Source organism: Myotis davidii, unplaced genomic scaffold, assembly GCF_000327345.1.
Source record: "Myotis davidii unplaced genomic scaffold, ASM32734v1 scaffold898, whole genome shotgun sequence".
Classification (NCBI taxonomy): domain Eukaryota; kingdom Metazoa; phylum Chordata; class Mammalia; order Chiroptera; family Vespertilionidae; genus Myotis; species Myotis davidii.
This window is the reverse complement of record NW_006289504.1, coordinates 137,864-153,521: the sequence shown is the minus strand read 5'-3', so window position 1 is coordinate 153,521 and position 15,658 is coordinate 137,864. Positions and strand designations below refer to the sequence as shown.

The 15,658-nt window shown below is 47.2% G+C and overlaps 1 protein-coding gene across 1 annotated transcript in view; it reads left to right on the top strand.

Moving 5' to 3' along the window:
- The window catches only part of WHAMM (WAS protein homolog associated with actin, golgi membranes and microtubules), a 19,260-nt gene extending 11,555 nt beyond the window's left edge, over positions 1 to 7,705 (top strand). The window contains exons 6-8 of the mRNA XM_015562786.1: positions 38 to 133; positions 3,038 to 3,527; positions 7,059 to 7,705. Coding sequence (XP_015418272.1) covers positions 38 to 133; positions 3,038 to 3,527; positions 7,059 to 7,387 — 915 coding nt within the window. The 3' untranslated portion in view covers positions 7,388 to 7,705. The remainder of the gene's footprint in view (positions 1 to 37; positions 134 to 3,037; positions 3,528 to 7,058) is intronic.
- Positions 7,706 to 15,658: the final 7,953 nt, after the last annotated feature.

The window sequence follows — 15,658 nt, the reverse complement described above, 5'->3', positions numbered from 1 at the left end:
TTAAGGAATTTACAAATACATACTTGTTTAAATATAGAAAAGAGACAAGATAAAAGAGCAGGAGCAAAAGAAGAAAGAATGGATAAGCCAAGAACGCCAAAAGACACTGCAACGATTGAGAGCATTTAAAGAGGTAAGTTCCAGAAATAATCGCCTTGCCTATGTTTTCTGGAGAAATAATTAAACATCACCCATCCTCGGAGAAAAGTATGAAGCATGAACAGATAGATCATTTGGAACACAGAATGTTCCCCAAATCAGGCTTGATCCCTGGCCCCAGTTGGGGTTCGTGGGGGAGAAAACCAATCGATGCGTCTCTCTCACATCAATGTTTCTCTCAAATCAATAAACATATCCTCAGGTGAGGATTTTTAAAGAGTGAATAGATTTTTTTTTAAAAGGAAATAGTTACTTATTTAAAAATAACATTAAAATATAAACCTGTTCTCATCACACATCCCTGCATGCACCATCATAATAAAGACTGAAGTTTAGTGTTGTCCCCAAAGAAAAACGAACCCCCTCCAGACAAGCCTCTGGAATAAGGCACTAAAGGTGTGCTCTGTGGTCCCAGCGAGAAAGGTAGGGGCCACTGGAGTGAGAAACCATGACAGACACTACTCTGGCCATTACCGAGTGCCTCCCATCCCAGGCCCGGTGCTAGGCACTTCGTCCCCACTTTGCAGATGAGTAGCCGAGGCTCAGAGTGGTTCCAGGATGTAGCTCCCGGCTTTACAGAGCTGTGTCTCTAACCCCTGAGCCACAGCCAGGACTCCCAACCTGGGCAGCACATCAGAAGCACCTGGGAGCTTCTAAAAAGTACGAATGCCCAGACACACCTCCTGAGATTCTAGACGGGGCCTGGGCGGGAATGGGAGCAGGAAGAAGGCACGGGAGGGGAGCTACATGGGTACCAGCAGAACAGAGAGCAAATGGGTGGGGAGTAACGTGGTGAGCTGTCAGCACAGGGTGGTCAGTGAGTGGAATTACTGTGGGGAGGGGGCTCGAGGGAGGCCAGCCAGCTCCTTAGCCCTGAATCGGTCAGACAGGTCAGTGATCAGCTTCCAGGTCGAGCTGGTGCGGAGGTGGGAGAATCAGGCACCTAACTCTCAGCAAGAGAGTTAAAAAAATCGAAACAGTTGACCTCAAATGGGGTTAAGTTTCAGGTTTTCGGTCCAAAAATAAAATGTGTACAGGGGGTGGTGGGAAGGAGTGTGTGTGTGATTCAAATGGCGGGGAAGGGGCCTTGAGAACTGAGTTGCTTTCCGTTTAATGTGAATCACTTGGGATGAAGCTGTGGAAAGCCTCACGAGTTTGGGGAGAACAGTAGCATCCTTTGTAGACGGAACTCCGTGTACCAAGACGTGCCACAGTCGAGGGGACAGAGCCCGGGCACATTTGGAATGAGGCGGGAACAGGACAGCCCATGAAGTCCTGTGACGTGGTACTGGCGGAGCCCAGACAAGTTGTTTGTAAATATTTCAAAGGGCTGTTGGGAGACAAGGATTTCATTTGTTCTGGGTGAGCCCTCAGGGAGGCAGGCTGCCCAGCAATCTCAGACAGAGGCCACGCTGCCCGGTGCACGGAGGGAACGCTCGGGTGCTTGGAGAGCCCTGACCCCGGGGGATGGTTGGGCGACCCCTGGAGTCTGGCCGGTTTCTGGGGTTCTGTTCTACTCGCCTGCTCTCTCTCCGAAAACTGCAGGTGGTGGCCACATCCGGGAGGTGGGGGGCTTGTGGCCACTGCGTTGCTGTTTGTTTTGAAACGCTTTAGAACGACGTGGGAGAGACAGAAATACTCTGAGTTTATCATGAATTGCCATTTTGTGTGTGTGTTAAGTTTACACGTAAACTTCAGTGTTATAAAATTGGAGTGTATGTTTTTGTAAAATATATTTTTATTGATTTCAGAGGCAAGGAGAGAGAGAGGGAAACATCAATGATGAGAGAGAATCATGGACCGGCTGCCTCCTGCACGCCCCCTACTGGGGATCGAGCCCACAACCCGGGCATGTGCCCTTGACCAGAATCGAACCCGGGACCCTTCAGTCCACAGGCCGACACTCTATCCACTGAACCAAACCAGCTCGGGCTGTTTTTTGTTTAAGTTTATAATCATAGTATCCTATTGTATATATCCTAGTTCATTGTAATTGCCCTATAGCATTAATATTCAATGTTTTATTGGCTGATCAGTGCCTTCATTAGGGACCTACACCCCTCCAGATTAGTTCTTTGTAAGGTTAGGTTTTTCTTTATCAAATGAACACCTGAGGGGCCAGAACTTTTAAAATTCACATTTTTAAATTACAAAATTTACTCTAAGCCTAAATATTAGAGAAAAGAAACATCCATAATTCCTGTTTTGACTGTCATTTTGAGGTCCACTCTGCTGGTATTTTTCATGGATGTGTTTTTTGTATGGTTATAAATTTAATAGCGCATCATCTGCATTTTTCCAGGCTATTTCACAGACTTTGTACTGTTTATGATTTTTTGTGACTGCCTAATATTTCAAATTAATTCACCATAATTTTTTCAGCTAACTTCCTATGGTTCATATTTAGTTTCTGATTTTTCAAACTAAAAATATTCTGATGAATATTTTTATCTATAGTATCCTCCCATATCTATTTAACTAAAGAAAAAGCATTATATGAAAGGGTATAAATGCTTATTATTCCTTTAAAAATTTTTTTTTATTGATTTCAAAGAGGAAGGGAGAGGGAGAGAGAAACATCAATGATGAGAGAAAATCACTGATCAGCTGCCCCCTGCACGCCCCACACTGGGGATCAAGCCCACAACCCAGTCATGTGCCCTGATGGGAATTGAACCGTGACCCCCTGGCTCATAGGTCGATGCTCAAAAGCAAATGCTTATTCTTTAACAGACTTAGTGGTTGCAAAGCGGGAAGGAGCCGCTTTGTGAACTAGGACAATCTGTGCCCAGGAACTTCGTGTTCATTGTGTACGGAGTCCCGGCATTTTGATGGTTTGTGTTTGTGGCAAGTTTCTCAGAGCCGTTTTCACTTTCAGAGATGCCCCGGCCGGTCTGCACCAAAGACCCCTTGCCCAGAACCCGACACCCCAGACCTGCCAGGTGGACTGGCCCAGCGGACCTCCTCGCCCACCTCTCAGGGGAAGGCGCTCGTCCGTCCGTCCTCCAGGAAAACCAGAAGTGCTCCCTCCTCCGAAGCTAGCAACGTGAAAACCCCCAAGTGCCAAGACTGTCCTGGAAATATCCCTGTCCAGATGGCTGTTCCAGCTGGTGACCAAACACAGTCCAAACCCAGTGAGGAGCTGTCACTGCTGCCTCCATCGCCACCCCTGCCGCCGCCTCCCCCTCCCCCTCCTCCACCTCCGCCTCCACCAGCACCTCCGCTCCCTGCTTCGTCCTTTTCTCAATCTGCGAATCATCAGAATTTACACCTCAGGACTTCAGTAAAAGATGACCAGCCACTCCCTCTCGTGTGTGACTTGCCTGCTGAAAGGCAGCGTGACTCCTCAGGCCATTTTAAATGTCCAGGTAATCCTCCAGCATTCTGTGCTGCGCTCAGTGGGTGGCTGAGCAGTTGAGCATTCTCGCTTTAGCAGCCATCATCTTCACCTCAAAATCTTTTCCAGAATTCTCTGCAGTCTTAAAATAGTCCAGTACTTGCTGCCTTAAATGTTATCTTTTTGGGGGGAAATTAGCATAGCCTAAATCAGTTTGATAAACGCTACCTCATCTGGAACAAACCACCTCTATACATTTAATGGTCACAACACGACTTGGGATCTCTGAGGTGATTTCCCGTTTCTTAAAACTTCAGTGTGTGTCTGATTTCTGCTACTTGCCTACTATTCAGTGTTGCTTTGAATCTCACTTACTGTTGCCCCTCAGAAGCCTTTACAGAATTGACTGTGGCATCTTTTTAAATAGTGTGTGTGTGTGTGTATGTGTGTATCACACTAGAGGCCCGGTGCACAAAATTTGTGCACTCGGGGGGGCGGCATCTCTCAGCTCGGCCTGTGCCCTCTCGCAGTCTGGGACCCCTAGGGGGATGACTACCTGCTGGCTTAGGCCTGCTTCCTGGGGGATTGGGGCTAAGGTGGCAGTCAGACATCCCTCTGGCATCCTGGGAGCCCTCGGGGGATGTCCACTTGCCAGCGGGTATCAGGCCTAAGCTGCAGTTGGACATCCTTAGCACTGCTAAGGAGGCGGGAGAGGCTCCCACCACCTCCGCTGTACTGGCAACCGTCAGCCTGTCTTGTGGCTGAGCAGAGCTCCCCCCTATGGGAGCACACTGACCCAAGGGGACAGCTCCTACATTGAGCATCTGCCCCCTGGTGGTCAGTGTGTGTCATTCTGACCAGTTGTTCCACTGGTCATTCTGCCGTTCGGTCGATTTGTGTATTAGGGTTTTATATAGATAGATATTTTTTTTATTGATTTCAGAGAGGAAGGGAGAAGGAGAAAAAGAAACATCAATGATGAGAGAGAATCATGGATTGGCTGCCTCCTGCATGCCCCCTACAGGGGATGGAGCCTGAAACCTTGGCAGCTATATAATTCTTTAAAAGTACACACACACACACACACACACACACACACACACACATATGTATATATATATTATTGATTTTTTAGAGAGGAAGGGAGAGAGATAGAGATATAGAAACATCAATGATGAGAGACAACCATTGATCAGCTACCTCCTGCATGCCCCACACAGGGGATCGAGCCCACAACCCAGGCATGTGCCCTTTACTGGGAATCGAACCTGGGACCCTTCAGTCCATAGGCCAATGCTCTATCCACTGAGCCAGACCGTCCAGGGCTGACTGTGGCATCTTAAGCAGAAGATTGGTTGGGAATTCTTGTAGAGGAATATTAGTGAGAATATGGAAGACTCTTCCTGCGACTGACCAGGAGACTGAGAAACCTTCCTGTGGGAAATCTTTCAAAAATGAAGTGGGACAAATACACGAGGGCTGTAGTGCTAACTCTAATCCTCATTAAGGTTTAGACATTGACTACTGAGGACCCCGGCTTAAATCGGCCCAGACTCTAGCCGAATGCCGTGTGTGTGTGTGTGTGTGTGTGTGTGTGTGTGTGTGAGAGAGAGAGAGAGAGATCCTAGCAAAATGCTGTGTACATTTGTTTTCAAGACTAAGCTTGAGCCTCTCTACCTAGAACAGGCACAGGTACTGTGAGGTGATGTGAATGGTAGAAATATAAGAGTTTCATACTGTGGTTCTGGATAATTGAGTATTTTGGTTATTCTGAGTTCAAGGTGTAACTGTACCTAGAACCAAGTACAGATGAAAAGTCCACGCTATCAGGTGGAGACCCCTTGGCCCTGCCATGGGATTTGCAACATCGTTTATTTACTTACATATTTATTTTTTTTAAGGCCGCCTGCACACCCCCTACCCAGGCATGTGCCCCGACCAGGAATTGAAGCGTGACCTCCTGTCCTGATTCATAGGTTGTCGCTCAACCAATGAGCCACACCAGCCGGGCACAATAAGATTGTTTAAATGGGGAGGGACAGCATGCATGCTGGTGCCTCGCCTGGAGTCTGGCTGTGGGTGCCTCATTCCAGCCTGGCTCCCAGGCACACAGTGAGGGGAAGCCCTGTGCACCTCCCACCCTGCCTCATTCCGCAGACAAGAATAAGGAAAAAATGCCCCTGGCTGTGAACTGCCCTCTCACTCCTAGAAGAGGACCATAGTAACAAGTTATAGGTTCAAGTAGTATTTTTTTTAATCCTCACCCGAGGATATTTTTCCATTGGTTTTTAGAGAGAGTGGGAGAGAGGGAAAAAGACAGAGAGAAACATCGATGTGAGAGAAACACATTGATTGGTTGCCTCTGCCCGACCAGGTTGGGCGGAGCCTGCAACCTAGGTACATGCCCTTGATCAGAATCAAACCCGGGACCCTTTGGTCCATAGGCTGATGCGCTATCCACTGAGCAAACCGGCTCAGGCGAAATAGTATTATTTTCAGCCATCACTTGGCTTCAGTCCTGAGCTAGAAACAACTCTTCATTTGGAGCCTCCCAGGAAGAGCCCTGAAGGGTGGCCACAGGCGGCCCCTCTCTCCAGCCGGTGGCCAGGATTCTCCCCCGCCCAGGGTCTCACGGCGCCAGAGTCAAAAACAGCTTCTACTCACAGGCTCTGGAACTCTGATCTGACTTGTATTTTGACAGCATTTCACACCCTTGAGAATAGAGCGTGTAAGTTACCTCGGTAACGTGGGTGGATTGAAGACGCTGCAGGGGAGCCGTGCCAGGGCCGCCCCCACGGGGCTCATTGAGCTGCTGATTAAAGTTTTACCTCAAGCCTCCTCTTGTGTGGAAACCTCCCCGCTCATTGTCACACTGACTGTTAGTCATCACTGACTAATACAGAGCTGAAGCGAGAGAAACAGCAGGGTACGTGTTTTAAGTAGATTTCTCTCCCAGTGGGAAGGGACATGGAGGAGGTGGAGGTTCAGAAGTGTCTAAAGCACCCCCATTGGATCGGATGATGTACCCCCAGGCATCCGAAACCCCCCTCAGGATCACCTGCCCGTGTCACAGCCGCCTCCGAACCAAAGGTGTGCACGACGGGGCCTGTCAGTTGCTAGTGGTGCTCACGACAAAACATCAGTGATCGAACTATCCCGGATTCACGCAGGGAGAAAACTTCTGTTTAAGGCAGTGATGGCGAGCCTTCTGAGCTCGGCGTGTCAGCATTTTGGAAAAACCCTAACTTAACTCTGGTGCCGTGTCACATACAGAAATTTTTTGAAATTTGCAACCATAGTAAAACAAAGACTTATATTTTTGATATTTATTTTATATATTTAAATGCCATTTAGCAAATAAAAAACCAAAAAAGTGAGTTTGCGTGTCACCTCTGACACGCGTGTCATAGGTTCGCTGTCACTGGTTTAAGGGAATGGTGATCGTCCGTATAAATCGTGGCGTTAACCGCTGTGTGACTTAACACCCTGAACTAATACCAAGACGCCCCGGCACCTCGGGGGAGAGAATAACTTCTTGACGTTACTTGCTCTGTTTGCTCAGTTTCAGGGTCCATGGACGAGGTGCTGGCCGCCCTGAGGTGCGGCAGAACCCCGCTCCAGAAGGTGGAAGTGACCACGCCGACCCCTCCCTGCACCTCCATCAACGAGCACATCCTGGCAGCCATAAGGCAGGGCGTCAAACTGAAGAAAGTGTACCCGGACCTCGGCCCCGGCCCCGGCCCCAGCAGGAAGCCAGCCAGCGACCTGGAGCGGAGCATCAAGGCTGCGCTCCAGAGAATCCATAGAGTGTCCGCCGACTCGGAGGAGGAGGAAGAGGACGAGGGGGAGGAGGAGGAGGAGGAGGACAGCCCCGGGGAGTGGGACCACTAGCTCTTCTCCAGGCTGAGGGCTGCGTGAAGCCACGGGGCCAGGCCTGCTGCTGACAAGCACGTGAACAGGGTAGTGTGGCCGTGTGACCCCCGGAGACCTGCAGGGCCATGGGCCGGGCAGCAGCTGCTGCTTCATGTTGTGGCTTTAGGACCCGAGAGTGGAGAGGTGGTGGCTGCACACACCAGACCGTATTTGGGATCTGAGAACCCGTAGTGAGTATTGCTGGCATAGAGACTAGTATTTATTTCTCACCGTGGATGTTCTAGATCAGCCGTGGGCAAACTACGGCCCGCGGGCCGAATCCGGCCCGTTTGAAATGAATAAAACTAAAAAAAAAAAAAAGACCGTACCCTTTTATGTAATGATGTTTACTTTGAATTTATATTAGTTCACACAAACTCTCCATCCATGCTTTTGCTCCGGCCCTCCGGTCCAGTTTAAGAACCCATTGTGGCCCTCGAGTCAAAAAGTTTGCCCACCCCTGGTCTAGATCATTCCCTCACTTGAAAACCGTTTACGGATGACGGCATGTGGTGAGCAGCACTAATAGACTACTGACCGAGCCCTGTGTGCGTGTGTAGCGCTTTCCTCAGATGTAAAGGTTGAATGTGAACATTATTTTAGCAATAATCAATAAATTGCTTATATGTAGAAATTATTTTAAATAAAATGTATTTTATGTATCAAGCACTCTATAAACTCACAATAAAGGACTATTTCTAATGTATCATGTCACTCATAAGAAATGAAAACAGCTTGGCTAGTGTGGCTCAGTAGTTGAGCATCGACCTATGAACCAGGAGGTCAGGGTTCGATTCCCAGTCAGGGCACATGCCTGGGTTGTGGGTTCGATCCCCAGTGTGGGGTGTGCAGGAGGCAGCCAATCAGTGATTCGCTCTCATCATTGATGTTTGGGTTTTTTTTTTCATCATTGATGTTTCTGTCCCTCTCCTTTGCTCTCTGAAATCAATACAAATATATATTTAAATGAAAACAGGAAATCTTAACATATGAGAAGCACAGCCTTCCCTGTGTGTGTGGTGGGGTGTTAACGTTTTTAATAAGATTTCAGTTAAACATTTAAGAGAATACTAAGGGGAGGGGAAGTGCTGTTCCCTCGGAACTGAAACCTCATGCTGGAACCCCTTCTCCCTGCTTTGTGTTAACACTAGGAAAGGGGAGGGACCATACAGGCAGTCGCTAACCTGGCTCTCCCACGTTGCCATGGCGATCCTGGGTTCCCACGGGGTCAGTTCCAAATCCCAGAGGCAGGGTGGGTGGCTGTGCCCCAGGCCCCCGTCCCCACCACAGACAGGCCAACCCGAGCCCCAGAGCATTCCTCTGGAAAGAACGGAATATTTTAAAAAGTGGCAAAATCAGAACTCTGTTGGACTTTTAAAAGTATCGTAAATTCCGTATTGTGAGAGACCTGTGAGCACGGGGGATTCTCAGGCGTTGCTTCCTCAGCTCTGCCAAAGACGAGAAGCCTCCAAAAAAGGGGCCCTTTTCAAAAGTTCTCCCGATGAAACCTCCTGGCCCATTTGTCAGGGGATCCAGAGACAAGGAGAGGGGACAGTCTGGCCACTTCTGTCCAGCTCCAGGCCCCTCGACCCACCCTCCACGTGCCACCCATCAACCTCGGCCACTCCTGTCTTGGGGTCCCTCCCTCTTCACCCCCCAGGGTTTTGGCTCCAGCAACACCAAGCCAGCTGCTGCCTGCTGCCTGCCCCAAACGGCCCTGCCCACTTGAGTCCCTGGGATGCCCTCAGCCCTCTGCCTGCAGGTCCCGGCAAATCCACACCGTCCTTCAGCCTGAACCCCGTGGTTTTCCGCTGTCTCAAGTCTCCCCTGACCCCTCTTTCTCCTCCACGGCCACCTTGTCCTGGACCCCGGTCACGCTGCCTCTCCACCCACAGCCCGGCTACAGGGGCAGTCGTCATGGCCAGTTTTACCCCCTGGGCCTGCCCCTGGGAGAGCCGGTCCATGGCTGGCTGCATCGCATCCATCGTCCTGGGATACACAACGAGGGGCCAGGCTATCAGAGTCCCTCGTTCGCTTGTTCGCCCCCCCCCGGAAGGCAAACTGGGGAGCAAAGCAGGTGGCGGCACGAGCTGCAGCCAACAGGCGTCTCATGAATGACCTCCCATCGCGTAAACCGTGTCGTTCAGGGAATTTATACCACGAAGGCTCTCAGATTTCCAGTGTGCAAATGCACGTGAGGAGTGTATTGTTTTTCTGTTGCCACCACAAAATTATAGCCTCAAAACCACAGCCGTGTATCATCCTACCTTTCTACGGTCCGAGGTCGGCCAGGGTCACACTGGGCTACTACCAAGGAGTCGGCAGGGCTGCGTTCCTTTCGAAGGCTCTAGGGGGGCCTCCGTTTTCTTCCTTTCCCAGTCCGTAGAGGCCGCCTGCTTTCCTTGGCTTGCGGCCCCTTCCTCTATCTTTAAAGCCAGCGACGTCGCATCTCTCTGACTCTCCTCCCATCGTGTCTCTCTGTGAGCCCCGCCGGGAAAGGTGCTCAGCTTTTAGGAACTTGTGTCATTAGACTGGGCCCACGCACACCGGCAGGACCCGTCATCTCACAGGCAAGGGCCCTGCTGCCAGGTGAGGCAGCAGATTCGAGGTTTCAGGGTGAGAGAGGACCTGGGCACCTTGAAGGGGCCAGCATCCTGTCTAGCAGGAGGAGGTTGCACGACTGCCCAGGTCTGAATCCAGGAGCTTTTCTCGGAGGTGGGCTGGAAACCCAGGCAGCCCGGAAACTGCCGTCCTGCAGACCATCCTTCCAGCCCTGGCCGGTGTGGCTCAGTGGACAGAGCACCGGCCTGCGGACCAAAGGGTCCCGGGCTCGATTCCGGTCATGGGCATGTACCTCGGTTGCAGGTTCCCGGCCCTGGTCGGGGTGCATGCAGGAGGCAACCGATCAATGTGTTTCTCTCACATCGATGTTTCTCTCTGTCTCTCCCTCTCCCTTCTACTCTCTCTAAAAATCAATGGAAAAATATCCTTGGGTGATGATTCAAAAAAGAGCTGTGAGTGTGAACCGAGCTATCTAAGTCAGAAGCATGAGAGAAGCCCCTGAGCCTAAGAAGAGGGGTGAAGTTGGAGCAGGGCAAGGCTGTCAGGCCGTGGGGGAGGCAGGAGCCGGCGAGCAGAGCACTGAGGCAGCCAGGCAAGGGCGGGTCTGGGAGGCGCCCGGTGTGGCCTCCTTGGGGAGCTAGGGGTGAAGGACGGAGAGACGGGGTACAACCTGATCTGTTCCAAGCTTTGGGGGGAGGCCTCTGTCGCTTTACGTAAGAGGAACCAGAAGATGGAGGAGATCCCGGGTGAGAGGACCAGGAAGAGGGAGGGATGGGGGAGAGAAGAGAACGGAGTGCCCGGAGTGAGCAAGTCCCATCGCCCTCACCCAGAACCTCTGCTGTCAGCCAGGGGATGGCCGGAGAGAGGGCCGGACGGCCGCACGGAGAGCTCTGCGGCTCAGGAGTATCTGAGGGATTCGGAGCATAAGGGGCAGGAGCCGTCTCAGCAGATGCGGGCCCCCTGCCCCTGACACCTTGGGAATTTAGATGCTGCCAGAATCTTTGAGGACTCACCTCTGGAGAAAAGGGGGTCCCAGAACTGGCTGAGACCCACCTACAGGAGCCTGGTAGAATGGGGGCTCAAAACAGACATGAACTTGGATTGGGAAAATAGAGAAGCCCGTATTCCTGTCACTCCCGAGCCGTGGGGTGGGAGTCACGCCGCCTACACGGGTTTGGGAGCAGCTGGTCCTCTGCCCAGCGCAGTCTCGGCCACGGGCATCATCTGTTCAGAGAGCAGCTCTGGAAAGTTCTTTTCTGGTGGCAGGAGTCTCCGAGATTAGCTTTTCCCTCAAGAGCCAGGAAGGCAGGAGGAAAGTGCCTCTTGGGTGGAGAAAAATTGTGGTGTCGTCCCCAAGGGGGGGTCCCCTAAGCTTCCCTGAGCGGCGTTGCCCCAGAGCAGGGTGGGAATGTACACACTCCAAACCCCTCATTCTCTTCCTCAGGCACATGGGCCTCCGTCCACTCTGTGGCCCCGAGAACATCAACCTGCCCCTGGGAAGACTGAGCTTTCAAAATATCTGCTCAACACACAAAGGCGTGGCCGGTGTGGCTCAGTGGTTGAGCGTCAACCTATGAACCAGGAGGTCACGGTTCGATTCCCGGGCAGGGCACATGCCTGGGTTGTGGGCTCGATCCCCAGTGTGGGGCGTGCAGGAGGCAGCCGATCCATGATTCTCTCTCATCGCTGATGTTTTCATCTCTCTCTCCCTCTCCTTTCTTCTCTGAAATCAATAAAAATATATTTGAAAAAAGACACAAAAGCTTCTGAAAGATCGTTGTTGACTTTTTAAGAGATGCAAACATTTTACCGAACTACGTATTTCGACAAAAAACAACGGTTACAACAAAATCAGGTAAAAATTCACAAAGGTATACAAGTCTTTAAAAGAAAATATTTTCCCCCTTAAATATGAAAAGAGAATTTGCCAAATAACAACAGCCTGAAACACGGAAAGTGAAAACTGTAGAAACAAGAGAAATAGACAGAAATACAACAGCAGTGGAGACTAACACACTTTCCTTAGTCTTCAAGGACGCAAGCAAGTAAAAATGAAAGGTCCATAACATGATAATTAATAAGATCAAATTAATACATGTTGTTTGAATTTTGTTCCCCTCAGAGACTATACCTTCTTCTGCAGTTTCCTGGGAATATTTATTAAAACCAACAATTTATTAGATCCTAAGAAAACATAAATAAACTCTAAAAGGCAGAAATTGTACAGGCCACACCCTCTTGGACAGCAAGGCAGTAAAACTAGGCATTTATAGCGAATGTTAAAAACAACAACAAATATTGAACCTGTCTGGGAATGAAAAAGTATAATTCCAGATAACTCTTTCAATAAAAAATAGAATCTCAAACTATTTATGACACCATACCTACAAATTTAAGGGGTATGTGTAAAGAAGAAAAGCCATAGCTATAACTGCAGCTGTTACTGGATAAGTAAAAGTTACAATGGTATTCAACTTGAGAAGGTGAAAAAAAAATAATAAAATCAAGAAATTAATAAGAACAAAAACAAACATCACAAAATGCTAAGACAGTACAGTAAGGTATAAGAACCTGAATTGGTTCTTTGAAAAGACCAATAAAACTGACTAATTCTGGGAAAACGCATTGGAATAAGGGAAAGCATGACACCCAACATGAGAAATGAGAACAGGAAATACCACAACTTCATGCTAGCAAACCTTAACAGAATCATTATTTAGGACATGAAAATGGCCCCAAACGTACAGAATACGAAGAACACTTGAAGAGACCAATGAGCATGGAAAACATTGTCAAAGATTTTTTTCCTAAAAAGGCACTAGACTCGGACAATTTTATACATGTTATAAAAACTTCAAGGAGCAAAAAATTCTAAATATGATTTATTATTTAAACTGTTCCAGGGCATAGAAAAAAGACAGTTTCCCAAGTTTTCTTTTTAAGATGTTAACATAAACCTAACACCGTATCCGACAGAGACAGAAAATAATGATATCCTTACCCATCTGAATATATGAAAAATTCCAAAATAATAGGAGCAAACCAAACCCAGAATATTTTTATTTTAAAGCTCTTCTTTATATTATACAAGTAATATACGAATATTGTAGAAAAAATCAGAAAATACAGATAAGAACACAGAAATCTATCCTAACCAACCCATCCTAAATAACCACTGTTAACATTGAATGGAGATGCACATTGAAAGGATAATATAACTGAGTCAGGTTTTCTAAAAATGCGGAGAGGGTTACCACTAGCAAATCTATTAAAATAATTCATCTTAAGTCACGATAAACAATAACCACCTGCCCGGCCGGTGTGGCTCAGTGGTTGAGGGTCGACCTATGAAGCAGGAGGTCACGGTTCAAATTCCTGGTCAGGGCACATGCCCAGGTTTTGGGCTCGATCGGTCGATGATTCTCTCTCATCATTGATGCTTCTCTCTCTCTCTTACTCCCTCTCCCTTCCTCTCTGAAATCAATAAAAAAATATATTAAAAAAAATAACCACTTGATATCTTGATAGATTGTGAGGGGAAAGGCATTAATAAAATTCTTACATCATTACTGATGATACTTTCAGCACACTAAAAAAAAGAAGGGTATAGTTTTAAATATATAAAATCAAATATTAAGAATATCTACATTAAGCAAATTTACACTTTTGGAGAAGCATTAGAGGTAACCTAAGTAAAAAAAAAAAAACCCAAAAAACAATCACATATAAAGAATAGTGTACGATACCAACACAATTACATGTGTTATTTCATGTTCTAAAAGTGCTGGTCAATGAGATAAGGAAGTGAAACAAGATTATTAAAAGTATGGAAGTAAAATTATCACTACCCAGAACTACCAATCTACCCATATAAGGCAAAAGAATTAAAACAAGACGACAACAAAACTATTAGCACAAAAGAGTATTCAGTAATTGGCTAATTACAAAATAAACATATACCATGGACACAAACAATGGGGCCTGGGGTGGGGGACGGGACACTATGGAGAGGGTTAATGGGGGGTGGGGAAAGGGGACGTATGTAATACTTTCAACAATAAAGAATTGTTTAAAAAAACCACACACATACACACACACACACACACACATAACAAAACAAACATATAACCAATTACCAAGCTAAATAAACTGGCGGGCTACCACACACGACTCTGTGCAGAGCTGAGAAGGATGAGGTAGGTGGCTTACGGACCGACACAGGAAATGCCCACGATCCATTGCCAAGTGAAATGCGCACGAGGCAGAAGGGTACTTGTATCATAGAGTCAAAATGACAAAACATGTTTTAGAAGAAGAAAAAAGTGAACCCTAACCATGCTCAGTGGTTAGAGCATCGGCCCTCAGACTGAAGGGTCATGGGTTCAATTCCGGTCATGGGCATGTACCTCGATTGTGGGCTCGATCCCTGGCCCTGGTCGGGGCACATGTGGGAGGCAACTAGTCGATGTCTCTCTCTCACATCAGTGTTCCTCTCTGTCTCCCTCCCTCCCTCCCTTCCCTTCTCTGAAAATAATAGAAAAAATATCCTCGATGAGGATTAACAACAACAACAACAAAAAAGTGAGGACTATGTATCAATTGTTGATGATTATCTGGGGGCAAAGGGATTTTAATCATGAGGGACTTTCAATTTCTCCATTTTTCATAATGTTTACATTTCCACAACTTTCATTTAATATTTTAAATCAGAAAATCAACAGATTTACTTTTCATTTAAAAAAAAGTAGTGGTTTACCCTTACACAAACAAGTTGGAGAGCTCATTTACAATAGTAACCCCAACTACCAAAATTATCTATAGTAGGAAAAATACACTGAGGAACGTAACACTTTATAAATTTACTGAAATGAAAGGTTAAATATTATAAAGACATTAATTCTCTCTATAGTAACCTATACATATTATACAATACAATTTCTGATTCTAAACATTATAAAAGGATCCCAAATTTCTTTCAGAAATACTGATATACAAAAGCTACTAGGAAATTTTTGAAAAAGTGTAGTTAATGGGGACATGTAGTCTAAATCGGTGAAGATCGAACAGTGTGGTGTCAGTGCCAGAATGCGCACAACAGGCCACAACAAGCGCCCGTGTAAGGCTACGTAAGAACTGGGTATACGGTAAAAATGGGATTTCATATCAGTAGAGAAAGGCTAGATCTCCCAAAATAACATGTTGGGGCAATTTAGAAGATAAATTCCAGGAGACCCACAGATTTAATTGTTTAAAAAAAAATAGCCCGGCTAGTGTGGCTCAGTGGTTGAACATGGACCCATGAACCAAGAGGTTCAATACCTGGTCAGGGCACATGCCTGGGTTGCGGGCTCAATTCCCAGTAGGGGGCGTGCAGGAGGCAGCTGATCGATGATTCTCATCATTGATGTTTCTCTCTTCTCCCTCTCCCTTCCTCTCTCTGAAATCAATAAAAACATGTTTAACAATAACAGTACAAGAATAAAACATTGGTGAATATTTATACAATCTTGGAATTAGAATAGGAAAAATCTTCATAGCATGATGGCAAAGGTAGAAACCATAAAGGAAAAGACAGATTTGACTAAAAAGTGTTTTCCATGTCTGAACATTTTTTTAAAAGCCATACATATAACTTTTCTTTTCTTTTTTACCATATTCACGGAGGGAAAAAAATCCTCTTAGAAATCA